The 26426-nt window shown below is 50.5% G+C and overlaps 1 protein-coding gene across 1 annotated transcript in view; it reads right to left on the bottom strand.

Annotated features, from left to right (window-relative positions):
• The window catches only part of ITGAD (integrin, alpha D), a 20678-nt gene extending 1521 nt beyond the window's left edge, over positions 1–19157 (bottom strand). Inside the window, exons 1-26 of the mRNA XM_004691669.1 lie at positions 19121–19157; positions 17073–17178; positions 15813–15916; positions 15622–15692; positions 15395–15509; positions 12713–12843; positions 11959–12104; positions 10490–10643; positions 10243–10393; positions 10000–10073; positions 8875–9004; positions 8623–8771; positions 8325–8465; positions 8032–8241; positions 7304–7434; positions 7071–7228; positions 5642–5796; positions 5282–5410; positions 4473–4546; positions 4100–4262; positions 3120–3233; positions 2940–3019; positions 2747–2830; positions 633–711; positions 389–496; positions 218–295 (exon numbers count right to left, since the gene is read on the bottom strand). Of these exons, the coding sequence (XP_004691726.1) occupies positions 218–295; positions 389–496; positions 633–711; positions 2747–2830; positions 2940–3019; positions 3120–3233; positions 4100–4262; positions 4473–4546; positions 5282–5410; positions 5642–5796; positions 7071–7228; positions 7304–7434; positions 8032–8241; positions 8325–8465; positions 8623–8771; positions 8875–9004; positions 10000–10073; positions 10243–10393; positions 10490–10643; positions 11959–12104; positions 12713–12843; positions 15395–15509; positions 15622–15692; positions 15813–15916; positions 17073–17178; positions 19121–19157 (3072 nt within the window). The remainder of the gene's footprint in view (positions 1–217; positions 296–388; positions 497–632; positions 712–2746; positions 2831–2939; positions 3020–3119; positions 3234–4099; positions 4263–4472; positions 4547–5281; positions 5411–5641; positions 5797–7070; positions 7229–7303; positions 7435–8031; positions 8242–8324; positions 8466–8622; positions 8772–8874; positions 9005–9999; positions 10074–10242; positions 10394–10489; positions 10644–11958; positions 12105–12712; positions 12844–15394; positions 15510–15621; positions 15693–15812; positions 15917–17072; positions 17179–19120) is intronic.
• Between the last annotated feature and the right edge of the window lie 7269 nt (positions 19158–26426).

Genomic DNA, 26426 nt, shown 5'->3' on the forward strand with positions numbered 1-26426 from the left:
GGCTGCAGCTAGTTCAAGTACTGCACTTTAACGTTACCCTTGTGCCACCAGGGAGGGCCCTGAGGAAGTCTTAACTTAAAAGGTTAAATTAACCATAAAAGATGGCAAATATACAGACAATGACAGAGTGCGTGCAGGGCTTTGGGCTTAGCAGGACATTTCCCTGTATTCCCGAGGCGCAGGTATACCTGTCGTGGAGGGTTAGGGCCTTTCTCACCAGCACAAGATTCCTTGGAATCTGGGTCAGGAAGTCAGAACGCTGGGGAGGTTCCTTCTCTGCTACACAAGAGATTTTCTAGGGAGAGGGGGAGAGAAAGAGAACGACCCACATTTCCCTGGGAGGGCAGTGAGAGGACTTGTGGGTCAGACCTGTGAGTGAGAAAGGCACCTGGGAAGAGGCCCCCACGGTCAAGTTCCACACAGCCATGCCGTGCAGCAGGCGAGGCACCCAGAAGTTGATGCCGATGTCTATGTCTTGCTGACCCAGGTTATTCACCTGCAGAAAATGGAGACTCAGACCATCCCCTGCTCCCACAGCTGGGCTTTTTTCCTAGCACCAGCTTTGGCCTCTCCCCTCCACACCCTACACGAACACGCCGGGGCAGCGGATATGGCTCTCTTTGGCCTCTTACACGATATCGATGCTCAACTTCTTTCCTGTTGTTCTTATCAGTAGCTGAAAAGTTCAGGTACTTGGTGGACTCTTCGTTGCTGGAGAGAAAAGGCTCACTTGTGAAAAACAGCCCTGGGACCATCCTTGGGTGTGCTCAGCCTGCTCCTGCAAGGCACCTTTGGGCCCAGCAGATGCCCAGGGAAAAGCTGGCATTCTCCGCAGGGTCTGAAATCCCTGCTTCAGCTCTGGGTCTCTCCTGTCCTTTGCCTGGTCATCCAGGCAGTTAAGTAAATGTGGGAGTTTATGGAGTGGACATAAATATCCCACCCTGTGCGTGGCTCTCCAATCATCCATCCATACATCCATTCATCTGTTTGTCTGTCCATCTGTCCATCCATCTGCCTATCCACCCACCCACTCCTGGCTTCCTTCAGTAAACATTTTCCATACACTAGGTTGTATGCTTGGTTCTGGAGATTTGACAGTTAATAAACCATAAACCTTGCCTTCCAGCATGTACCAGACCAAACAAGCATGTGTCGCCAGCACCTGCGGTAAAACGTCTGGGGAAACTTCACCATCCCCAGTGCTCACACAGATGTGATCTTTAGCTTGATGATAAAGCTCACTGGCTCAAGAGCGCGACCGCTTGCTTCAGAACTCAGGTTCACCGCTTCCTGTCTAACGCATGGTGACTTAACCTTTGTGATACCCTGGAGTTTTTTTCCCTCTTTAAAATGTGTTGGACCTCCCTGGTTATAAGGGTTAGTCTCTGCACTACAAAGCTATCCACTCCAGCACGAGTTTGATCCCCAACCGTGGAGGTGACCCACATGTCCCAGCACACCTCTCCTGTCTCCCTACTGTTCCCCTCAGCAGTGTGTTTCAGTCAACATGCCTGTTCTGCTCCCCACTCTGTCTCCGGTGAATCGTCTAAACTAGCCCTCCAACTCCTCCACCTCTGGCTCAGTTCTTGTGTGCAGAAATAAATGAAATAAGTCTTGTAAAAATCATTTTTAAATGGGAGAACTAATATTAGTGCCTATCTCTGACAGAACTGTGAGGGCCGCTCCATAAGTTGTTTTTCCCTCAGTCTACTGTGCTTAACTTCTGCACTTCACCCCAGCCCTTTCTGCTTCAGCTTCCCCACCTCAAAATTGTCCAGTTCTAAACCTCTTTTCAAATGTGAGGTGATAACTCAGCTCTCCAGCCCTTGGAGAGACATGCAGAGTGGCTGTGGCAGGAGAAATCCTGGGCTTGACCTCTAGTTCTGTCACAGCTGAATGCCAGGGGGAAGCATTTAACCTCTTGCTTTCTTTGTTGGTAAGAAGGGATAACTGTATATCATTGTGATTGTAGATGCTGTTAGCATTATTTACCAAGTATAAATACCTGCAAGTACTCAAAACAATGCTTGACCGGCATAAGTAGGAGATGTTTAGGTTGGGGGCTATTTTCAGAAATTCCTCATGGATAGAAGGGGAACTTCACACAGGATATGTGGAAGGGCAGTGACCCCCTCTCCCTTGTTCCCCTGAAACTCCATCCTGAGGCAGTCTCTACCCTCAGAAACTCGGGAGTGTAGCCAGGTGTTGGACTCCATGCTGTGTCTCGGCCTGGCCTTCCTGCCCCTCCCCCACCTCAGAAGTGGAGCAGCAGCTGGGCTGTGAGCTCAGAGACCTTCCCAACTCTCTCTCCCTTCCACTCTCCATGTTCTGGAAAGCCTGAGCTTTCCTTTTTCCTGTGAGCATACTCTATTGGGCACAAACCCCACATTGCTCAGAAGAGCCTCTCTCTCAGGCTGGTGACTTCACTTCTGCATGAGCTTCGTGTTTGGCATTAAGGATAGGCTTGGCTTCATGTTGAAGGAAGCTATGTCTTGGAGAAAGAGGAGAGAGAGCACAGTGGTGGCAAGGTGTGTGCGTCCCACCCACAGGCCACTTCATCAGAGAAGCCAGAATTACCGTATTTGGTGTCACGGTCTAACCACATGTCTGGTCCCACACATGTTTCCTGAGCCATGTAAGGAGTCAGGGGCCAGCCCAGATACTCATCCTCCCATGAGCAGGTGGGACCAAGGAGTGGGACTAGGCTTAGAGGAATATCAGAGGCCCAAGGCCAGACATTCAGTACCTGCTGATCATCATGTAGATGACATATTTCACTGGGATCTCCAGCTGGAAGGTGGTCTTGCTGCTTTTAGGCTTATTATTCTCACTGGAAAAGAGGGAGTAGAGAAGAGCCCACTTGGGAAGGAATCCAGAAAAGTCCCAAGCTGTGGCAAGAGACTGGTGTGTTAGGACACGTGACCTTCACCTGGGCTCACCTGCTTGCATTGGCCCTTAGAAGCAGCTTGTTTCCCAGCTTGGCCTTGTAGAAAACATCAAATGTGACTATGAAGGTGGCCTGAGAGAAGAAAGATGGAATGGGCACAAGGAAGATCACAGGGGGGTAGGAGAAGGGAATGGGTCCGGACAAGGGAGAAGGTTTGAGAAGAAACTCTGACCTTAATGGCCCCTCGGAAGATGGGGTGGTTGATGTTACAGCTGCTGCTTCTCCGGTCCTCATTCCCTATGGGTACGGCCTCACATGCCAGACGCAGTGGGCGCTGGTGGGGTTGCTTCCAGGGAAGGAGAATGAATTTTTAAAATTTACCCACATGCACACCGGGGTTCAGGTAGCTCTGAAGAGCAGTAGGAGGGCAGACCTCAATAAAAGGCCCAGAGAAAACTGGCTCATTGAAACAAAGACAAAAATATTGATTCCTTCCTCACTCCGTATGTTAAAATGAATAATATATAAAGCAAATAAAAATAAGTCCAATTGAGTTAAAGATTTCAGTGTGAAAGACAAAATTGTAAAACTTTTAGGAGATAATATAGGGGAATATCTTCACCCCTTAGGGTAGGGTAGTATTTCTTAAACAAGATACACACAGAAACACTACAAACGATGGGAAAGATTGATAAAGGTCAACTACAAGCACATTTAGAAATTCTTTAAATTAAAAGATACTTATGAAGAGTCAAAAAAGATAAGCAACAGGATTGGAAAAACTATTTGAGCACATACATCTGAAAAAGGACTAGGAAGCAAAGTGTGCAAAGAACTCCTACAGCCCCATGAGAAAAAACAATTCAAAGAACAGGAAAAAGTCTTGGAAGGCATTTCTTAAAAGAAGAAATTCAGCTGACCAGGATAAATATATGTGAAGCTGCTTATTAGAGAAATACAAATTAAAACTGCAAGGAAATACTTTTACTCCGCCCCCCCCCCCACTGGATTGACAAAAATTTAAAAGTCTGACAGTGCTAAATGGTAGCAATGGTTTATTTCTTGACCTGAATGCTAACTGAGTAGAAATGTGCTTCAATTTATTCATGAAAACTATACATGTGCTTTATGTACCTCTCCCATGCTCTGTGTCTTTCATCATGAGAGAATTAAAAGGAACTCAGGGCAGGGGAGGGAGTCCAGACAGCCAACTGGAGTCGCGGAGCTGTTTACCTGGATCTCTAACACTCGCCGGTAGGACAGCCCTGCTGGATAGTCGAAGCTGATCACAGTTCCGTAGGAATCTTCACCCTCATTCCATACAGTCACTGTCACATTGAGCTCCAGGGAACTCCCCACCACCAGGGTCTGCAGACTGAGGAGGAAGGACAAGACTGGAGAGGGACACCACATAGGTTGGGATTGAATCAAGGGCAGGGGCAGGTCTGTGGGGACTCTGGTCACATGCCAGTTGACACCATTTATTTGGGAGGAGAGCCAAAGGGGAAGACAAGCATTTCTCATCTTCTGAGGACAGGGACACCCACAGCCCTGAGTTCTGGAAGAGACAAGAGAGAGCACTCACCCTGAGAAGCTGAGACTGACTCTCAGGTCCCCTTCACAGAGGCGATTTTGTCCACAGTTCTTCTCAAAGGGCAGCTGCAGCAACACAGCATAGCCTCTTTCACTCCACTGCCCTCGTCCTGCCCCAGCCCCTCATTAACAGTCCTTGTTCTTGGGGGTACTCATCAACATAATTACTGAGCGCCTCCCCTCGCCCCCCACTCTGCTAGACACTGGTAAGGAGTGGGGTGGTGGGAGAGGCAGTTAGACAATAAAAGAAAGATCAGACTAGGTCCTCATACTGGAAAAACTATTCAAACATTAAGTGTCAATAATGGGAGCTGGTTGGGGGGGCTAGGAAAGATGGAGACCAGAGATGAATCAGTCATGGTTCTTGCATCCCAGGAAGCCACAGAAGTAGATGCAGTTGCTGTGATGTCTGCCACTTGGTACCTGTCAAGGTATCACTATGACAAGACAGGAGGTTGGAAAAGTGACAGGTGCTCGGTACCATTTTCAAAGGAAAGAGAAATAGGAGAATCTTTGGGGACTAGAGATCTTTGCGATGGAGAGAAGGAAATGCTTTCCGAATGAGAGATACAACATGGCCAAAGACTCGGGTGGGAACGTGGGAAGCAGAATGGCAGCCAGTTTCTGTTGGGGTGGTCAGTAGGGTGCATGTTGAGGTGCAAGATAGGTGGGATCTTGGGAACTGGGTGGGTCTTTTGGGATTTTGGGTGCTTCATGGGCACTGGAGAGCCACGTGGGTTCTTAAGTACATGGAGACACAATGAAAGCGAGCATCTCCTGGGACTTCACTGGAAAACTCACAGAGGCAGAGAAGATGTCCTGTGAGCCCACAGCCAGCACAGGGCGAAGATTCGATGAGGGGAGGAGCTCTCCCTTCAGGGAGAAGTTGAGGCGTAGGTTGATGGGGCTCACCATGTCCTCAACACAGTCCTGAGGAAGAATGGGATTTCAAGAATCTAGGATCCTCTATTTTTACCACTGGGGCTTTCTTCCCCCGCATCCAGTCCCATAGAGTACCCAAGCCAGGCTGTGGAGCGGGTTCTCCATTCCCAACTTTCCTCTCCACAGGCCAGTCTCCCCACCCTCCCCACCTCACTCAGTGGGGCACAGGGGTGCTAGTCTCCTCCTCCCTCTCCCTTTTCCAGAACTGCTGGTCCTCACCGGTAAGAGCAGCTTCACAGACTCACAGTGCTCCCCCAGACCCAGAGTTTTACTTCGTGTCAAAGTCCTATTCTTGGTCTCATGAAAAATGGCACGAGAGGTCAGGCGGCCTGGATCCAAGCCCAGGTCATACGAGACAGAACTTTGGACATCACCTGAGGCAGAAAGGAGTGGAAGATGGAATGTCAAAGAGAACCTAGAATGTTCCCTTTCCATTTATTCCTGCAGGAAAGAGCTACTGGGCACTTTCTGTGACCACAACTTCTGGGTGCCCTAGACACCTGTGAAGACAGAGCTGTGCTTCCTGCCCTGGGAGTTCACAGTCCAGGAGGTGGGACAGCCCATGGGGGGACCCTCGGACTTGGGGCCACAGGTATCTTCCTGGATGAGCTCAACCTGGAGGATGAGCAGAGGCTGGTGGAGAGTGGTGAGAACACTCAGGCCTTTGGGACAGAGGCCAGAGGGAGCGAGAGGCTGGTGCGTTCTGTGGAAATGTGTGGGGTGAGGGGCAGTGGCATGAAGGGGTGCTGAGCGGAGGGGAGGGGCCACATCAGCAAGGCTTTGGAGGGAAGGGATTTGGGGTCTTTAGAAATGCAAGAAGGCTATGGTGATGGCACATGGGTGACTCAGTGATGGGAAACCCATGGGGATTACAATTGAGGGGAAAAAAATGTACAAAATGATGTAAAAATAAACTGATAAACTGAAAAACAAACAAACAAACAAACAAACACTCAACGGGGACCAAGAGGAATGAAAGAGGAGTGAGTTTCAAACAACTTATCTGATTTAGTCATTAAAAATATTTAAATCTGGGCCCTCCCTGTTGGACAGCAGCACTGTAAGCTGGCTGCAGCTGCTTCGGTGTAAGTTCGAGCCCCCGCCCTGAAGCTGACCCACACGGCGCGGCAGGCCTCTCCTGACCGCCCGCTGCTCCCTCAGCAGTGTACTACGTCGATCTGCCTGTTCTGCTCCCCACTCTGTCTCTGGTGAATCCTCTCACCGCCCCTGCACCTCTGGCCTGTACCCCAGTTCTATATGCATAAATAAATAAAAATCTTTAAAAAAAATGCAAGAAGGAGAAGATTCAGGAGTGTTAAACAGGATTTGCATTTTAGAACCAGTCACTCTAGTTCCTCTGTGGCAAATGGTGGTGCGGGTGGATGTGGACAGCTGCTCGCTGGTGAGAGCAGTGGCCACAAGGAAGGCAGGGGCGGGGCCATGGAGAGAAGGCCGCAGACTCCGGGTGGACCCTGGACACTGGGCCTCCAGGCCCGGCCCAGGCATGGGAAAGGGCAGGAGAGGGCACCCAAGTTTTGACACCAGCAGCTGAGCGAACATGTAGGCATGTGGGGTTCCTGGGCCCACTGTGTCCTAGAGCCTCCAGGGAGGCGAGGCCCACAGCGGGCAGTTATGGGAGGAAGCTCACCTAGCTTGTCCTCTGCACTTTTGCTGACAGTGAGGCAGACTGTGGCCTGCCCAGCCTCCAGGGTGGAGGTCACCTTTCCCCTGCACTGGTACACAGACTTCGCCACCTCCACGGGCCAGAATCTCATGTTCACCCCCACCTTCAGCACGGGCCGGCTCCTGTGGGCGGACGCAGCAGTGAGCGCCACTCCGGCCCCTTGGGAACAGGCTGTGGCCGAGGAAGGCTGGTCTCACCTGAGCAGCAGGGCAAGCCCCCGGGCCCCCACGGCCAGGTCCACCAGCCCATCCTTTGTGAGGTCCTGGCCCCCGCTCAGCGACTGCCCGAAGTACTGGAGCTGGGAGGAGAGCTGGGAGCCCGTGATCCGCTGCGGGAGAAGGGGGGCCATGTGGAGTCTGGGGTGGGGGAAGGGTTCAGAGGAGAGGTTTGGGGAGCAGGCAAAGTGGAGAAATGGAAAGGAGAGACTGGGAGGGAGGAATGGAAGGCAAAGAGTGGGGGCTCAGGGACCCACCAAGAAGGGAACACTTGGTCCCCGTCATCACGAGTAATGACAAAGTAAAAGCATAACAGCAGGAAGAGTGGACTCATTTCTTCATCTTGGTGTCTTCAGGCAGACTGATGAACACTCAGGGCCCTCACTGAAGCTGGGGTGTTGGCTTGTTGTCTGATGGTTCTCAGGGAAATGAAATTGGTCCCTTTGCCAAGGCCGCACAGCTGACTTGGCTGGGTGCTTGACCTGGGCCCTGTGAGCTCCATTGGTGACACCACCCACCACAGATTGGAGTCTGTTTGGAGCCAGTGGAGAGAGAGAATGTGTGCTCGGCTGGGTCTGGGGAGATTCCCGGGAAATAAATGGCAAGAAGGAGGCTGGCTGCTAAGGACCTGTGGGAGGCAACGTCTGAGGAACCCCGGTAACGGTAACGGGAGAGGAGGGGAACTAGAGGAGATTGCTGACCGGCCTCACCTGGCTGTGGGAGGGGCTGATGCTCTGCTCTGAGGTTCCGTGAAACAGGTAGACAGCACCCCGGTTCTCCTGCTCTCCCGGGGCCCCAATGGCCACATCCGTCAGCTTGTCCCCATTCACGTCCCCCAGCACGGTCAGCGCGGCCCCAAAGCGCGCCCAGGGGTGGCCCTGCTCCCCACGGAGGACAGCCACGCACTGCCAGCTGGCTCGCTGCAGAACAAAACGGAGTCAGGCCCCAACCTGAGCCCCCCACCCCCAGGCCCCACCCAACTCTGGCCCCATCAGCCACTCACCCCTCGGGGCAAGGGGCACACGGACACCTGGCCTCCCCGGGTCTGCTCATAGTAATGGGGGGCCCCGATGAGGACCAGGTCTGTGTTTCCGTCTCCATCCACGTCCACAGAGCACAGGGAGGCCCCGAAGTAGGAGCCGATCTGGAGGGCGGAGCCTGAAGTCATCCTGCCTGCTCCTACCAGAGCCACCCGCTCTGGGACAGGCCCCCCTCCCCAGCCTCCAGCACCCACCCAGACCTCAAAAGCCTTTCACCCCCCTGCTGCCCCTGCCCACCCTCAGGCTCCCTCCACACCCAACCTGTGTCCCCGTGACTTCAGCTTTCCGTGTCACACTCCATTGCCCTGACACTGGGGTGAAGAGGATGACCTTCCCGGTGTGCTGATAGCGGGGGGCCCCCAGGACCAGGCTCTGCACCCCCTTCCACAGGGCCAGCTCAGTGGAGTAACCTGAGGGGGGCCAGGCCTCATCACAAAAGCTCCCCCGCCACCCCCCAGCTTCATCCCAGGCGGCCCATCTCCCACCTGGGCCCCAGCCCCGGCCTCTTCTCACCCAGGTAAGAGTCCCTCATGTCCACATTCTCCTGAGACATGTTGATGAAGGTGGGACTCATGTTTTGGGGGTACAGGAAGGCACCTCCAGACCAGCTGTAGCTCCCCAGCGCCCCTAGAATGGCTTCATCCTGGGAGGAGAGGATTCCAGGGCTGAGCCGGTGGGAGCGAGAAGCAGCCAGCCAGTGCCAAAGGAGACCGGTGGCCCCAGCCATTCACTGGGGTGCTCCTTCCCCTTCTCTAGCTCACCAGCAGCCTGTGTCCCCAACACCTAGTGTGCCCCAGTCTATCCCCACTGCCACTATCCAGTCAGTGCCTGCCTCTCACCTACTGCCCTTTCTGCTTCTGAACTTGCTCCCCTCTGCTCTATCTTTCTCGCCCAGAGTTAGGTTTCCTCACACCCGATGTGCCAAAGGAGATGGGTCTCTGTCACCCTGCTCCTAGGGTGGCGTCTAGGCTCCTTTCCCACCAAACCTGTCAAGTTACGCTTTTTCCAAAACTCATCCATCTTCACTGATAAATCCATGACCAACTTGTTTCATTTCTTCCATCTCTTCAATGGGCCCCAAATTACTTTGAAATAAACCCTTATGAGTATTTTGAACACATTGACTTTTCACAAGTCGTGCTGCTCTGTCACTTCTTTGGCCTACATGGTCCCACCCTCTCACCTCTCCTGCTTCTTCCTTGCTGGTCCCAGCTCACTCTGTTCCAGCTGTCTCTGTAATGCAGTCACCTTGCTCCTGCCTCAGGACCTTTGCACATGCTTTCCCCTCTACCTGGAGCAATTTCTCCCCAGATTTTTCCAGACCTGGTCCTTTCTCATCCTTCAGCCTCAGTTGCTATTCTTCAGGCCTCATCTGATGACCTTTCTTTCTCTCTCCCAACAATTTAGCACACTATCTAAGGTCTTTTGTTGTGTCATCTCTCAGTAGATGTGTGTTCCATGGGAGCGAGAACCGTGGCTATCTGGTTCTCCTAGCACCTACAAACACTGCCAGGTAGTCTGTTCCCTCCCCCCTGCTAGGTGGTGAGCTTGAGGACACGGTCTGCCTTCAATTTTGCCTCCCAACCCAGGGCCGGTCCTGGGTGAGTGGCTATTAGTCAAGCACAATGCCTCACCCACCCCTATGAGCGCTGAACTGAAGCCTGCTTGTGACATCTCATGCCAGAAGGTGCTGCTTGTCCTTGACTGGGTTCCTGTGAGGAAACAAATTGCTTAAGCTCCTGGAGGCCATGAGGTCACGAGGACTTGGGATAGAGGGGGCACAATATGGTCTGGGGAATCTGCAGCTTGGGTGAGCTGTAAGATGCTCAGGACTGTTGGGGGACACTGCAACTTCAAGGCCAGGGTTACCCCCCTGTTCACCCTCAATTGCAAAGATCTTCTCCTGCAGCTGATTCTGGATGCTGCTGAGGGCTTCAAAGTTGTCCACCTTGAACACATGGTCCTGGGAGGGCGCCGAGGCGATGGTATTCAGCTCCTGCCTGGCACTGGGATTATGGAATTCCTTTCCCACCTGCAGCAGAGAGACAGCTGAGCGGGAGCAACTGCTGGACTTTCTGTTGGGAGAGGTCAGGCTGAGTCTGGAGGGGCTGTGAGGGAGAAGACGCACCCCAATGGCATAGCGGATGATGCCGGCATGCTCTGCCTCAGGAATGACGTCACTGTATCCCAGGGGGTCTTTGTATTTTTTCCCATCTGTGATGACAAGGAGGATCTTCTTGGCTGTTTTGCGGGCTCCACTTTTGCTATGAAATAGTTCTCTCCTGTCAGGGAAGAATGGGGGATGACTTTACTGAGATGTGATTAGTTCTGGAAGGAAATCGTTTGCAGCACTGGAAGCTCATCTTGGAGATATTTGGGAGTCTTGGTACCCTCAAATTCTGTCGGGTATGTTAAGGAATCAATTCAGTCCTTTTTGAAAGTCATACTGACAGCAATCAGTAAGACCAGTGTTAAAGATACTTGTATTGTTTGGTCCTAAAATTTCACTCATTGTGGAACCTAATTTCCAGGAGACAGTATGGCTCAGAGTAGGAGCTGTGGCATCGGGCACACTCTGGGCAGGTTATTCCACCTCTCTGAGCCTCCTCTTTTCTCCATGCAAAGTGAGAAGTAAAGCTGGTGTCTACAGATGTTGCCAGATTCCCCTCACTTTAATCAGAAGCATTAACAGGAGTGACAACATGCCAGTCACTCCAAGGCCTAAGAGGGCTTGGTAGCTGAGCCGCCATGAAAGAAGTCCAGCTCCCCTGTCGGAGGCTCCCCCACGAGCAGCCACAGGGAGAGGGTCCCAGCCATCCAAGGGAGCCCAGCCTGCAATCCATGCCAGGCCCCACCCAGCCCTCATGTTCCAGCCTACTGTTTCCCCGGACCACAGCCACACGTGAGACCCAAACAAGAATAGCAGAAGAACCACCCTGCTGAGCCGCAGGAGAGTGAAAAGTAATGCAAGAGTGTATGTAAGCCACTAAATTTGGAAGTGGTCTGCTAGCTGAAAATAGGGAATGGAGACAGTGTCAGGTTATTCTGAGGATTAAATGAGGTAAGGCTTTCACACCAGTGAATGACAACAAGTATTCAAAATGTATGTATGGGCTCTCCCTGGTGGCGCAGCAGGTTAAAGCACAGCACTAAGAAGCTCAAGCCGCTTCCGCATGAGTTCAATCCCCGCCTGCCCCGGAGGTGACCACATGGCGTGGCAGACCTCTCCTGGCCCGCCCGCTGCTCCCCTCAGCAGTGTGCTTTATCGGTCAGCCTGTTCTGCTCCCCACTCTGTCTCCGGTGGCTCCTCCCACCCTCCGCATCTCTGGCCTGTACCCCAGTTCTGTATGAATAAATAAATGAATCTTTAAAAAAAAACAAAACAAAAACGTATGTATATTCTTACACAGCTCTACAAACTCAGAACACACAGGGCCTAGCCAATCAGGGGCCAGGCTCCCTGCTGTGGTGCCCCCCTGTGTCAGGGAAGACACAGTCAGTGAGAGGCCAGAGTCCTCCAGGGAGGACTCAGCCTAGGAGAAGGACGTGAGGACGGGCGTGTGCAGCGTGGTGCTCTGTCCTGTAGGGAGTGCTTACACCACTTTCTGGATGCCCGTGGCTGTGTATGTTAAGGATCCAAGCTGGACAATGGGGTTCACCAGGCTCTCCGGGCTCGGGCTGCTCTGGAACTGGGTGAAGGTGAAGTGAGTCTTCATGGATTTTGAGTACTGCATCAGCGCGAACTGCAAAGGCGAGAGGAGGGCCTTGGGAATCAGAAGCTCATTTTGTAATAACTGGGCATTTAAAAACCATTTTTTATGTGTTTTTGAGGTCTAGCTAAAACTCGGAGGTAAAAATTGGTCCCAAAGAGAAAACTGGAAAATCAAAACCAAATAATGCTTCATTCATGGCCTCCAGAGCCTTTCCCTGCCAATTGCAGTATTGTCAAACGTACAATCAGAAAAATCTATAACGTAGGTTTTAATTCATAGGTCATATTCCCTCGTGCCTCAAGAGTCTGTATAGACATATATCTAATTACTAAGAAATAAAATTATACACTAAATCATGAGGTACATGGAAAACATAATAAATTATCAATTATTTGGTTGAGTTACCTTTAGTTAAATTTCCCAGCAGGAATATTTTATACTTCTTTTGGTGTTTTTGAGTAGCAGAAACAGTGTATTTCCATTGACTTGGGGGGCATATTAAACCCCAGGTCAGGGCTGGGATGAGGCCTGCTCTGGGACCCCAGGTCCACAGAGCCACCTGCAGCCACCAGGCCCCCTGCCAGGGTGGTCTTCCCCAAAGGCAGACTCCCTCCCGCCCAGCCCGTCTCCATCATCACCAGGGTGTTGGTGCCCTTGAACTGGTTCATCACAGCTATGACAAAGTCCTTCATCTGCTGGAATCCATCACGGTGGATGCTGCCAGAACCATCAATCAGGAAGGCAACGTCCATCTCTGAACTTGCACACTCTGCAGAGGGAGGAATCAGATGAGCGTGTGTGCCCCAGCCCTCTCCTAGGGCCCAGGAACTTGCCCTGCACCGTTCTGGCATGGGGTCCACAGAGGAGGCCCCAACGTGTTGCCCCAGCCCCTTCTCCCCTCAGCAGAGTGCCTGAGGCTCCCTCTCCTAACCAGGCCTGGGGCAGGGGAGAAAGAAGCAGAGGACAGGGCCCGGGGTGGGCTCCTCATTCGTGCACTCAACAAATGTAATTTTAAGTGGACACTACCCTGCCGTCAAGCTCAGGGGAAGGCGGTGAGCCAGTGGGTCAGCGTTCACCCTGGAGCCCGGGGCTGGGCCCAGCGTCAGCTTCCCCTGCTGAGTTTCCCAATTCCATAAAACGGGATACTAAGAGTGCCAGCCTCAGGAGGTGACTGCAAGGCGAGGGTGTGTGAAGTGCTTTGCCAGGGCCTAGCCCCACGGCAGCCGGCCGTTAGAACCGCCGTCACCACGGGCGAGCTCTGTTCTGGGCCCAGGGCGCACTGCAGGTGACCTGGGGAGTCAGGATGGAGATGCCCATTCCCGCAGCAGGCCGTTGGCTGTCACGGGCTCCCAGCTAGGTTCTTCCCCAGGAGTCACCCCTAAAGTGGACTCTAGTCACACTCCCCGCCGGTCTGCTGGGGCTTCTGTTGGGATCACATCCGAGCTCACCTCCCCCGGCCCAGTCTTGCCTCCCTCACACTCTCGGGATACTTGTCCCCAGAACATTCCCTGACGGGCCTCAGAGTCTGTTTCTGGGGAAATCTTATTTCAGACCATAGCTTTTAAAAGAGATACTATCCCTGGTCTGGAGTCCGCACCATACGTAAAGATACCCTATATCTTTTACCATGAGCTACTTCAGGCTGCTCCCAAACTTTGGGGGAGGGGGCTGTGGCTGTGTGCAGGACTCTGTCGGTGCTACCCCACATCCTGTGCTGTGCTCTGGGTAGTGGGCGATGAGGCCAGCACAGTGCTGAGGTGTGAGGCTGAACAGTCACTCTGACTGGGTCACTCCTCCCCCTCCCACTTACTCAACAGCCTGGTGTTTCGCCAGAGCTGAGAAGAAAGGGGAGGTCACTCGCCTTCCTGTTTGCACGGTTGCCTGGAAACCCAGCCATCACAGGCTGACTGTGGACTCACACCTTCCCTGGGGTACCCCACCCCACCCCACCCACCCCACCCTGCAGTTGCACTTGTGTCCATGTGTTCAGCTGGCATCACGACATCCTCTTTGAGGGCAGGCTGCGACACGCTACCTCACCGTGTCACTTCTGTTTTCCCCTTTCATTTTGTATCCCCCTGGCTTCCAACAGCAGCACTTGCTGCAGCTGAAGAACTTCTGGGCCAGGACCAAGCCAGCGAGGGGAGGCTGGCCCAAGCTCGGGGCTCGGCCCCTTCTGGCGCTGGGAACACCCCGCTCTGAGTCTCAGTTTTCTTGTCTGTGAGATGGGGGTTATCCTGCCCACACCCAGGACCTTGTGAAGGCACCGTCAGTGGAGCACTCCAGGCACCAGCCCCGCCCACACATGGCCCTGGCCCTGCTGCCCAGACCTGCCTCCTTACACCCCACTATGCTCCTGCATCCCGTTTCACCAGGCGCCCCCCCTCCATGAGCCCAGAGGCATCTAGAAGATATGCACCTCTGGGTGTTTAAATGCCACACTCTACCCCACGCGGCTGCACAGGCCTCCCAGCGGGGCCCTGACTCTCCTCCTCCGTTCTCTCTGTCTCCTCTCTAGTCTCTGTTCTCCAAGTTTTATCTGGGGTGAGGAGATTTCTGCTACTGTTTCACCTTTGGCTACAAGCCCACCTCACCTGGGACCCTGACTGAGAACAAGCACTGTTCTCAGTCAGCTCCTTGACCGGCCCACCTTGCTTGGGGCCCATTCCCTTGGGACCCTAAGGTGAGGCAGTGTGTCTCTTGCCCCCTAGTTTAGACACACGTCCCAGCTGGACGGTCAGTCCTGACAGCCCTCATTTATGGGCCGGGTGGAGGCCTAAGCCCTTCATAGATTAAACCTTTAACCCTCAGAATCACCCCAACAGTAAGCTCCATTTTACTAGTGAGGAAACAAAGGCCCAAGGAGCCAAGTCACTGGCTAAAGACACAGATGATCCTGGACCCCCATTAGCAGCCTGGCTTTCTGAGAGATGCTGCTGTGGGCCCCTGAGGCCCAGGGAGCAGCCCCAGTCCTCCTTGGGAGACACTGGTACAGGCAGGGAACCCTCCAGAGCTGCCTCGCTCCTGGCTCTCTCATCTGTACCCTGTTTTCACCAGCCAATGTCCTTCCTCTAAAAGCCAAGAGCATCCCTGCACCTGAGGGCAACATTAAGGTCCTCAGGTCCCCAAAAGTCAGCCCCTCAGAACCATCACCCTGGATCACCTCCGGCTCCGCACTGAGCTGCCCTCCCTGCCGGACCTAGCACACCTCAGTCCCTCTTGGGTTAGCTGAAGCCTCCAGGAGGGCAGTGGGCCCAGGACAGTGTCCTCCTCAGTGCCAGCAGGTGCCTTACCCGGAAGTGCTGTCTCCAGGGACCTACCGGGCAGGGCAGTTGGGATTATGCGGGTGGTCTGCAGGTGGGCGTTCAGCTGCAGGCACAAGCCTTCCGCGTGCATGTTCTCCCCACAGGCTCGGTGCAGGGTGGGGCCGCAGGCCTGGGGGCACAGGCCTGTGTGGGCAAGGGGCCCCCAGAACACCCCCTCCACTGCTCCCCCAGGCCCAGCCGCTCTGGGCCCCTCCCCAGTCCTGAGACTCAGGGGAACTTACCAGCAGCGAGGAACCCTTAGTGGAGGCCGCCAGGTACAGGCCTAGGGACATGTTCACGGCCTCTGGGGGCGCTGAGTGGACAAACGCATGGTCACACCCTCATTTAGGGCACGCACTGGGCTAAAGGCTGAGGAGGGGATGCTCGGGTGTGGGAGGGTTGGGGGCCCTGACTGCTGGGTCTGGTCACTCACGGTACAGCAAGATGGGCCAGCAATGGCTGGCGGCCATCTTACAGTCATACAGGCGTCCAGTTTGGTTGGCTGCCACCACCTCCAGGGGGGCTCCCACGATGAGTCTGGAGGCACAGTCATGGCATACAGTTTGGGGGGCCAGGGAAGGGGCAGAGGGCGCTTTGAGTGAGGAAGCACCCTCACCCAAAGTGACACTTAGCATCCTCTACATGGAGGGGGATTCAAGACTCGGCGTGAAGAACCCCATGGGCTGTGTGTGTGTGTGCGTGTGTGTGTGTACTTACAGATATGTGTGTTTGTATAAACAAATGATCTGACATGAGTAATTTGGTGATGGGAAACCCAAGGGGATTGCAACTGAGATGGAAAAATGCACAAAAATATGTAAAAATAAACTAATATAATAATAATAAATAAATAAATAAATAAAAATAGTAAAATAAATAAATAAATATATTCAGCTCTTAAAAAAACAAAAAAACAAATAATCTGGACTTTATAAAAACACTCACCAAAACACTAAACTATACAAAACAAAACAGTATTACCCAGCCATGGGTAAGTGCATTTTGTTTCTGGGTGTCATCGTCTGAGCCACCCAAGAAATAGGTCACCTCAGGTTAAAAGGAAAAATTTCCTGAGACCACAGTTTCCAAAACAAATAGATGATTCTGTAATGAATTGGATGATGTAAATATAATAGAAACTACCTAAACTTGCCTGCTTAAAGCAGCTTTATCAGAACCCACATATATTCTATAGTCATGTAAGGGCAATGGTTTATTTGCCAAACTCCTTGAGAAGAGAAAACTTTTTCAATTTTGGAAAACAGCTACCAACAGCCCCTACTCCGATGGGAAAACAAGATGGATACTAACTAATCAGCCAAGTAGATTCAGCGAGAGGGGCACCCAAAGGTCAGTTAGAGAAGCCTTCCCTTCGGGAAACCGAAACCCCTATGTGTCTGACTGACTGAAGACAATCTAAGCAGATGGCTGGAGGTGGACGCTCAGTGACCTGCTGGCATAAGCTGGTGAGCAGTTTTAGGTTCAAGCCCTCCCCCCGGGTGTCTTGCCCCGAGCTTGTGGCCTTCCTGGGATGATGAATAGTTAGAACTGGGGGCAGAGCATCACAGGGGTTCAGCACAGTTGCTCAACCACCCTGCCCTCCTCAGGAAACACCTGCTGTGCCACCTGCAGGGGGTTCAGCCTCCTGCAGATAGGCCTCCTGCAGATGGGGAAGGGGAGGGACGGACCCTACCTTGAACTGTCAAACTGGACCACGCTCTGCCCAAAGCCAGCTCCATCATTTTGAAAGATCACAGGCTTCTCCACATCCAGGTTGAATCCATGATAAGAAGCCAGGACTGAGGAATATGGAAATGTGTGGTGAATGGGATGATCAGAGAAGTCCCTTCTCCTGGGGGACCCCTGACTTCTTGGGGTCTTGATGCCCACCCCCTCCTGCCTTGGTTCCCTGTCTGCCAGGACAAGGATGTTCTCGTCTCATTTCTTGATTTGCCATATATGGGGCTTCCTTCTCTCTGTCTCCACTAAAAATAATCAAACATGGGCCTTCCTGGTGGTGCGAGGGGTTAAGTCTCAACACTATAAAGCTCTCCACAGCTACTGCAGCCTGAGTTCAATCCTTGACCAGGGAGCTGACCCACACGGCACAGCAGGCCTCTCCTGTCTTGCTCCCCTCAGCAATGTATTTCAGTAGATCGCCTGTTCTGCCCCCCAATCTGTCTCTGGTGAATCCTCTCAACCCTCCCCCCCAACACCTCTGGCCTAAACCTTGCTGCTGTATGCATAAATAAATCTTTAAAAAATTATCAAAACACAGGGTTGCAAATGGCAATTATCTAGAGTCATGGTCCCTCAAGGACACATCAGAGGACAGCCACAGTCTGCAAGGAGACCAGTCACCTGCTTGCATGTTAGATCAGGAGTGGCCCTTAAAGATACAGCGATTGAACACACCATTTACTGTCTCCACCGTGACCTCACGACTGTGAAAGGGATTCCAGTCACTATTACACCAGGACATAGTTTTGTCCCAGGCCACCCACTTAAAGACTACCCAGCACCCCATCTTCTCCTTACACAGAGGCCCGAAGGTCCAGATTGGGGAGCAGATGTAGAGTCCTGTGAGTCATTATTTATGGCCATGGGCTTCCCGAGTCCCTTCCCCGGGCCTGGCACTGAGAAGGCAGGCTCCAGCCTTCTGCCAGTGCTGTTGCATGCTTGACCCTGAGCAGGGGACTAAGTACCCCACCCTGAGTCCGCTGACCTAGGACAGCAAGACGCCGGCTCAGCCAGGATCCTAACACATCTTCCCCATGCCAACCCATCACACTCCTCTCCCTGTAACTAAACTCATAAACCACCTACATTTCCAGGGTCCCCACCTGCTCCCCCAGTTCCAGGCAGCCACCTTTCTCCCCATTCTGCTTAGAGCCCCCAGTTATCTCTGACCTGAGGAAATAACTCTGACCTCTTCTAAGAAGGTCAAGCCTCAAGCCAGACCATGACAAAGAGGGATCCAGAAACCTGAATCCCAGGGCTTTGCGAAAAGGCAGATGTTTATGGTGCTGGAACCCTATTTGTGGCCACACACAAGGGAGCTCTTGCCCCACGACTCCTCTGAGGAGTGACTCCCTGCTGCATCTGAAATCAGCTCCTGAGATCTGCAAGTAGCAGGTCCCAGGATCAGAGACTCGACTGCCTTAGGGGCCAGGCAGTCAGCCTCGTAGAGGGGGTGGTGCGAGGCTGCAGTTCCTTGTTGCCTGAGCCGGTAGACCTCCCCTTCTCTCAAGAGAAGCTGGCAATCTAGATTTTTCTGTGGAAGCTGAGCTTGAACTGATCCACAATAGACTTTCAAATAACACACACATGCGGTCCTGATACAGTTTTCAGCTTCTGCACTATCTCTTGGCGGCAGTAGGACAGCCTAGCTGAAATGAAGACTGGCTATGTTGCAGGAGCAAGGAGCTATGTCCACCACTTCCCCTCTCCAGTGACTTTTGCTGGGCCCCCTCTTCGGAGCCCTGGGGAAGACTCCACTCCCAGAACGGCACTCATATGGGCCTCCCACGGGAGGAGGGTTGAAGGGAGACCTTGGGGTACAGAGACCTTTTTCTCAAGCAAAATCCACAAGCTGTCTCCCCTCGCTTTGCTCAGGTCATGGTCTCTGTTCCATTTTCCACCCCAGACCCTGGAGATCAGCTATCTCCATTGCCTATGAGTTTATAGGGTCCAGCCTGCTCAGGTTCCCCACAGCTCTCCCAGCCTCAGAGCCCCACTCACCACTCAGGAGGATCACACGCCCAAAGGCAGACTCCATTTAGATGAGGATGAGCCACCAAACTGGTGAATTCATACCATGGACTTGCTGGTCAGCAACAAAATGGACTGTTGATGTGGGTAACGTGGCTGGTTGTCAGTGAACAAAGCCAGTAGAGAATCGATGCTTCCTCTCATATGAGTCAATCTTTGAAACCAGAAGTGTGGTTGCCTTTTAAGGTAGAGGGACTTTCAGCATTTGCTGTATTTGACATTTGATGTTTTAACATTTGATAAATCAGGGAAGGGGCAATAAATGCACGGTGCTTACTTGTTCTCTGTAATTTCTTCTGTGTTTTGCAGGTCCCACAATTACACATATACAAATGTTTTTCAACAACTTGAAAAATTAGCCTTGGAATTTAGAGATCTCATCATTTCTTACTACTTTGCCATACTCACCTTTCAGACATAATCCTGACATAAAAATGAAATCACATTTCATACACGACCTTGAATTTTGGATTTCTCTACACATGAGGCTTGACATTGAAATTTACTGATTTCAGTGACTGTAAGACCTCAACTGTCTTATCATTTGCCTCAGCAAGTTTTTTTTTCCTCCCATTTATTTTCAAAGAACACTAAAGGCAAATTCCAGAAGATATTCAAATAGTTGCAAAGACCACACACTGCCATGGAAACATCTTTTTTCCTTCCTGAAGAATCAAGGCGGGAACCTTCCAAAAGACCCTTAGTAGCCTTCAATCCTTGACTCTGGGCATCCTGAGGGCACTCGGGGGGTGCCATGATTTTGAGAACCAACAAGTCAAAGGACATTTTTTTTCTTATAACCATAAATAATTTATTTACTAGTTTCAGTATTGTATTTCATTATGAGGAATTAACTACAGAGAATACTATTTTACCCTTCTATATAAATCAGGGATTTAACAAAACTGTGTGTTTGATCCGATTTATTTCTTGATCAGCTCAAAGTAATTTTATGCCTAATCCTTTTTTTTTTTAATTCTTGCATAAATTGTTGAGGAGATAGATTTAGTGAAATCAGAAAGCATGTAGTCAAGGCAAACTGCCCTCTAGCAAGTATGAATATTGGTGTTGACAGGCATATTGAGAGTCCTTTTATTATTATTATTATTGTTTTTTGCATTTCTGCTGCTAGTGTAGTTGCCTATTTTAAGGCTACATTTCCCCCTCACTTTCCTTTTTCTATACGTAATTGTGAAAATCCCCATATCTGTCTCGTTTTGTTTTCATTTCACATGATTACATGGTGTGATCTCTATGGATTTTTATTGAGAAGTTAATTTATAAGACCTAATTTATTTCAATTCTGTTTTTTAAAACTGTATTAAATCCAGAAGTGTATTCCTTTACAGTACAGAAGAACCAAGTGCTTTATTTCTGAGTCTTTTATTTCTGAGGGTATTACAAGTCCTTTGTGGCTAAAGAAGTCCCAGTTTATGCCTGTTTCCTTGATAATGCCAATTTCAGTCCAAAGGACATTTTTAAATGATTTATAAAAAATGGGTATTCAGTCTTCGTCCCCATTCCTGCCACAGAGCTCTGAAAACTTTTGGCATTTCCTAAGTGAGGAGAGCACTGAAGGTGTCTTTTGTAACGTGAATGAAATGACTTTAGAACTGCACCCACGTGTGGAGGTTGGTCTCTCACAGAGCCAACCACAAAACAGAGTCTTGGACCCCGAACACGGCTGTGCACAGCTCTTTTATGGCTTAGCACTTCAGCACGTAGCACGATCCCTGAGAGACGCCGGTAGCCATCTTGGTCTCATGGTGGTTCAGCACAGGCAGTGCATTTTGAATTCTGATTCTCGCCTCCCCTCCCAACTCTTTGGACCCTTCAAACCCTCTTGCTTATGTTTCCTGCTGGGAGGTCTCCTTGGATTCATTCTCCTGACGGCTTCACTTTTGGGCTTTGGCCACTCAGCTCTGGACCCTGCCTGTTTGGCTTGCGGGTGAGGGGACAGTGGATTTCAGAGGGGGAATCCATGTGTTGATTTTGAGCTACTTCTCTCTCCTACTCCTCTTCACCCTCTCGTCCCTTTGTACACCTCACTGATGAAAAATATTTGAGCACACAAGAGTTTGATTACCCTGCTTTTATATTCACGGGTGGACATGAACCCTTAGAATAGGGAATGTGGGATTTTCCCCCTGAACAGTTTGGGGTCAATGGGCACCACCATGATTTCACATGACATACAAGGGGTAATGGTGATTACCTCATCCTTGTTCTGAGAGTAAGGATAAGACTTCTAGGTAGAGAAGACATGTTCACTGGTAAACCCACAACATTCTTCTTAGTATCTGTAGAATTCATCACGGACAGAAGTTCCTCCTCGGGTAGCTCTGTGTATGTCTAGATATCCTCTAGTATCTCATCTCCTAGGTGTCTCTAGGATTTACAAGGAGAAAAGTTTCTTCTAGCTTTCAGATCCCCCAGTGTTCAACCCAAATAATTGGACTTCTTTAAGTAATGGTAATAGATTCCCCTATCCTGGCTCAGATGGCCTTGGTTGACCTCTAGTTCTCACACCGAGGTGAGAAGAACCCTAATATGGACATAATTTAAACTGGCTCAAACTGCTCCACAGGGGCTCCAACTGGTTCAGACTGGTCAAAACCGGTACAGAGCAGCTAAAACTGATTTAAGCCATTTCAGACAGGTTCCAACCTGTCCAAACCGGTTCAGACCGATTCAGACCGGCTCTGACTGGCTCAGTCCTGTTCAGACCGCTTTAAACTGGTTGTGACCATTTCTGACTAGATCAAACTGGCTGAGACCTGTTCATGAAACGGAGAGATACCAACTGACACTGCCCCCAATAGCTGGAAACGAAAGAATATCATTCCAAGAGTTCTTATGGTTCTGAATCCACTTCTGAACCCTTTAAGGTTCAAAATGGCTCCAACCAGTTCAGACCGGTTCAAACCAGTTCAAGCCAGCTCAGACAGTCCAAACCAGTGAAAACCAGTTCAAACTGGCTGAAACCAGTTCAAAACTGGTTAAACCAGCCCAAACCGGCGGAAGCCCAGTCAGAGAGAATCCAAACCACTTCACAAAGGATCAGTCTGGTTCTGACCATGTCAGACCTGTTCAAGACCAATTGACACTGCCCCCTGCTGGCTCAAAACGGAAAAAATCTTCCCAAGAGTTCTGAAGGTTCTGAATCTGCATCCGACCTCTTTAAAGTTCAAAATGGCTCAAACCTGTCCGGACCGGCACCAACAGGTTCGGACTGGTTCAAACTGGCTCGAACCGGTTTAGACTGGCTTCAGCTGGTTCAAACCGGTGTAGACTGGTTTCAGCTGGTTCAAAAACCTGTTCAAAGTGGATCAAACTGGCTTAGAGTGGTTTCAGCTGGTTCAAACCGTTTAGGCTGATTTCAGCTGGTCCAAACTGGTTTAGACCGGTTCAAACCAGTTCAATCCCATTTGGAGTGGTTCAATCCGGTTTAGACCGGTTGAAACCAGTTTTGACGGATTCCAAACAGTTTAGACTCGTTGAGAAGACACAGGATGAGAATGGCTGCAAGTGTACAAACCAGATAAAACCAGTTCAGACAGGTTCAGTGTGGTTCAAACGTTGAGTAGCATGTTGATACTTTTAAAGTGACAGACACATGCTGAGAACGCTCGCAAGTGTTCAGACTGGTTCAAACACTGGTTTTGACCGGTTTCAGCTGGCTCAAACCAATTTTGACAGGTTTCAGCTGGCTCAAACTGATTTTGACTCAAACCAATTTTGACAGGTTTCAGCTGGCCCAAACTGGTTTTGACCGGTTTCAGCTGGCTCAAACCGCTTTAGACCGGCTCAAACCGGTTGAGACCAGTTCAAACCGGTTTAGGCCAGTTCAAAAGAGTTCAGACCGGTTCAATACGGTTTGACCAGTTCAGACCGGTTTTGACAGGTTCCATGCAGTTTAGGCCAGTTTGGACATGTTGAGAAGCATCTCGAAACTTTTAAAGTGACAGACACCAACTGAGAACAGTCAGAATTGTTCAAACTGGTTCAGACCGGCTCAGACCGGTTTAGACCAGCTTCAGCTTGTTCACACCAGTTTAAGCTGGTTCAAACGGGTTCAAGCCAGTTTAGACCGGGTCAAACCAGTTTAGACTGGTTTCAGCTTGTCCACACCTGTTTAGACCAGTTTCAGGTGGTTCAAACCAGTTTAGACTGATTCAAACTGGATCAAACTGGCTTAGAGCATTTTCAGCTAGTTCAAACCGGTTTTACCGGTTTAGACTGATTTCAGTTGGTTCGAAGCGGTCTAAATCGGTTCAAACCAATTATGACAGGTTCCATACAGCTTAGACCAGTTCAGACACGTTGAGAAGCATCTCAACACTTTTAAAGTGACAGACACAGGCTGAGAACGCTCGCAGGTGTATTAGACTGGTTCAAACCGGCTCAAACCGGTTTAGACTGTTTTCAGCTGGTTCAGACCGGTTTAGACTGGCTCAAATCGGTTTAGACTGGTTCCAGCCAGTTCAAACTGGTTCAGACAGGTTTAGATCGGTTTCAGCTAGTTCAAACAACTTTAGACTGGTTCAAACCATTTCAAGCCGATTTAGGCTGCTTCAAGCCGGTTCAAAGTGGTTTAGACTGGTTCAAACTGGTTTTGTCAGGTTCCATACACTTTAAATCTGTTCACACACTTTTAGAAGCATCTCGACACTTTTAAGGTGATAGACACAGGCTGAGAATGGTCGCAAGTGTTCAGACCAGTTCAGACTGGTTAAATTTAGTTCAAACCGGTTTAGACTGGTTCAGACCGACTCCAACCGGTTCAGACCAGATCTGACCGGGTCAAACCGGGTTCAGACCCAGTCAAACCGGCTCAAAATGGCTCAGTCCGGTTCTGGCCAGCTCAGACTGGTTCTGAACAGTTCAAACCATCTCAGACTGGTTCTAACCTATTCAAACTGCTTCTGACCAGCTGAAACCTGTTCAGACTGCTTCTGACTGGCTGTGAGCAATTACAACCTTCTCCGAATTGCTGAGACCAGATTGTGAAACTGGGAGCAAAACCAACTGACATTGCCCCCCTACTGGCTCGAAACAAAGATTTTCCTCAAGAGTTCTGACAGTTCTGAATCGTTGTTTGTCCTTTTCAAAGTTCAGACCGGTTCAAAACGGTTCAGATCGGCTCTGACCAGCTCAGACCTGTTTGACCATTTTAGACTGGTTGTGACCGTTTCTGACCAAATCAAACTGGCTGAGATGTGTTCGTGAAATTGAGAGTGATGCCAACTGACACTGCCTCGTAATGGCTGGAAATGGAAAAATATCTTTCCCAAGAGTTTTGACGATTCTGAATCTGCATCTGATCTTTTCAAAGTCCTGACTGGCTCAATCCGGTTCAAACTGGTTCCAACCAGTCCAAACCTGTTCTGACCGGCTAAACCCGATTTAAAGCTGTTCAGACCAGTTTAGAATAGCTTAAACCTGTTCAGACTGCTTCTGACTGGTTGTGACTGTTTCTACCCAGATCAAACCGGCTCAAACTTTTTCTGAATCCTCATCTGACCTCTTTAAATTTTCCCAAGAGTTCTGACAATTCTGAATCCGTGTCTGACCACTTCAAAGTTCAGAACGGCTCAAACTGTCTCAAACCAGTTAAAATTGGCTCAAAACAGCTCAGACCGGTTCACATTGTTTCAAGTCAGTCGTGACTGGTTCCTACCGGTTGAAACTAGCTGAGACCATTTGGTGAGAGCAACACCAACTGACACTGTACTTCAAAGTTCAGGCAGGCTCAGACTGGTTTGAAGCAGTTCAGACCAATTCAAACCAGCTTAGACTGGCTTAGACCGGTTCAGACTGGTTTAAATCAGCTCAGACAGGTTTATACGTGTTCAAATGTTCCAACCAGCTCAAACCAGTTCAAAGGGGCTTAAACCAGCTCAAGCAAGTTCATACCGTTTCACACCGGCTGACCACCTTATGTATCTGAGAGTGAAACTGACACTGCTCCCTAGTGGCTCCAAATGGATGAAATCTTTCCAGAAATTTCTGACGATCCTGAATCCACTCTGTCCTCTTCAAAATTCAGATAGCTGAGACCGGTTCAAACAGATTTTGACCGGTTCAAACTAGTTCTGACCGGTTCAACCAGATCCAACTGGCTCAAAGCAGCTGACCAGTTCTGACTGGTTCAAACAGGTTCAGACCGGTTCTAACTGGCTCAAATCAGTTCCACTGAGAGTGAAACCAATTGACACTGCCCCCTACTGGCTCATAACGGATGAAATCTTTCCAAAGAGTCCTGATGACTCTGAATCTGTTTCTGTCCTCATCAAAGTTCAGACTGGCTAAGACCAGTTCAAACTGGCTGAGATTGGTTCAAACTGCTGAGACCAGTTCAAACCAGCTGAAACTGGTTTAAACCAGTTCTAACCGGTTCAGATGGGTTCAAACAGGCTGACACCAGCTCTGACCACCCGACACTGGTTTTGACCGGTTTCAAACTGGCTCCAACCGGCTGAGACCTGTTCAAACTGGTTCTGACCAGTTCAGACCAGATGAGACCAGTTCGTGAAGCTGAGTGAAACCACTGACACTGACTCCTACTGGCTCTAAACAGATGAAATCTTTTCAAAGAGTTCTGACGATTCTGCTCCTGACCTCTTCAAAGTTCAGAATGGATGAAACTAGTTCAAACTGGCTGAAACCGGTTCAGACCGGTTTTGACTGGTTCCAGTTCAAACCAGTTTTGACCACTTTAAACTGGACACAGATGCTGGCCTGGCTCTTTCCCAGGGGGCAAGTCTGAACATGCAGTGCCTTGAAAGAGCCAGCTCAAAGTGCTGACCAATTGGAGGGCTGCCTGTCGTTTATTCAGACTCATCTCTTCATTGTGTCCTCCTGGGACATCCTCCTGGTAATGCTGGTATGACAGAGACCTGGGCACTGGGGTCTGAGTGGGGAAAATGTGTGGAGGGCTCAGATGTGTGTGAGTATAGGCCAGGCGTGGGTGGGGCCAAAGGACTGTCCTCCTGGGCAGATGTCTGGTGTCTGGTGTATCTAGGGAAGTGGGAGGAGGAGGTTGACATCACTTCCACTTTATTTTCTCTTTCTCCCATTCAAGCATGGTCACAGCAACGAGGCTGCAGCTGCAGTAGTGGGAGGTGGGGAAGGTGTCAGAACTAAAAGGAACTCAGAACTGGCTCTTTAATCTTTGTGTCAGAATTCCCAAGAGCTGGTGGGTGAATCTTAGCATAACTCTGCCAAGTGAAAGGAGTCTAACCAGGTAGAATGGACACAATAGATCCATGTATAT

Source organism: Condylura cristata, unplaced genomic scaffold, assembly GCF_000260355.1.
Source record: "Condylura cristata isolate star-nosed mole 26May11 unplaced genomic scaffold, ConCri1.0 scaffold00032, whole genome shotgun sequence".
Lineage (NCBI taxonomy): Eukaryota > Metazoa > Chordata > Mammalia > Eulipotyphla > Talpidae > Condylura > Condylura cristata.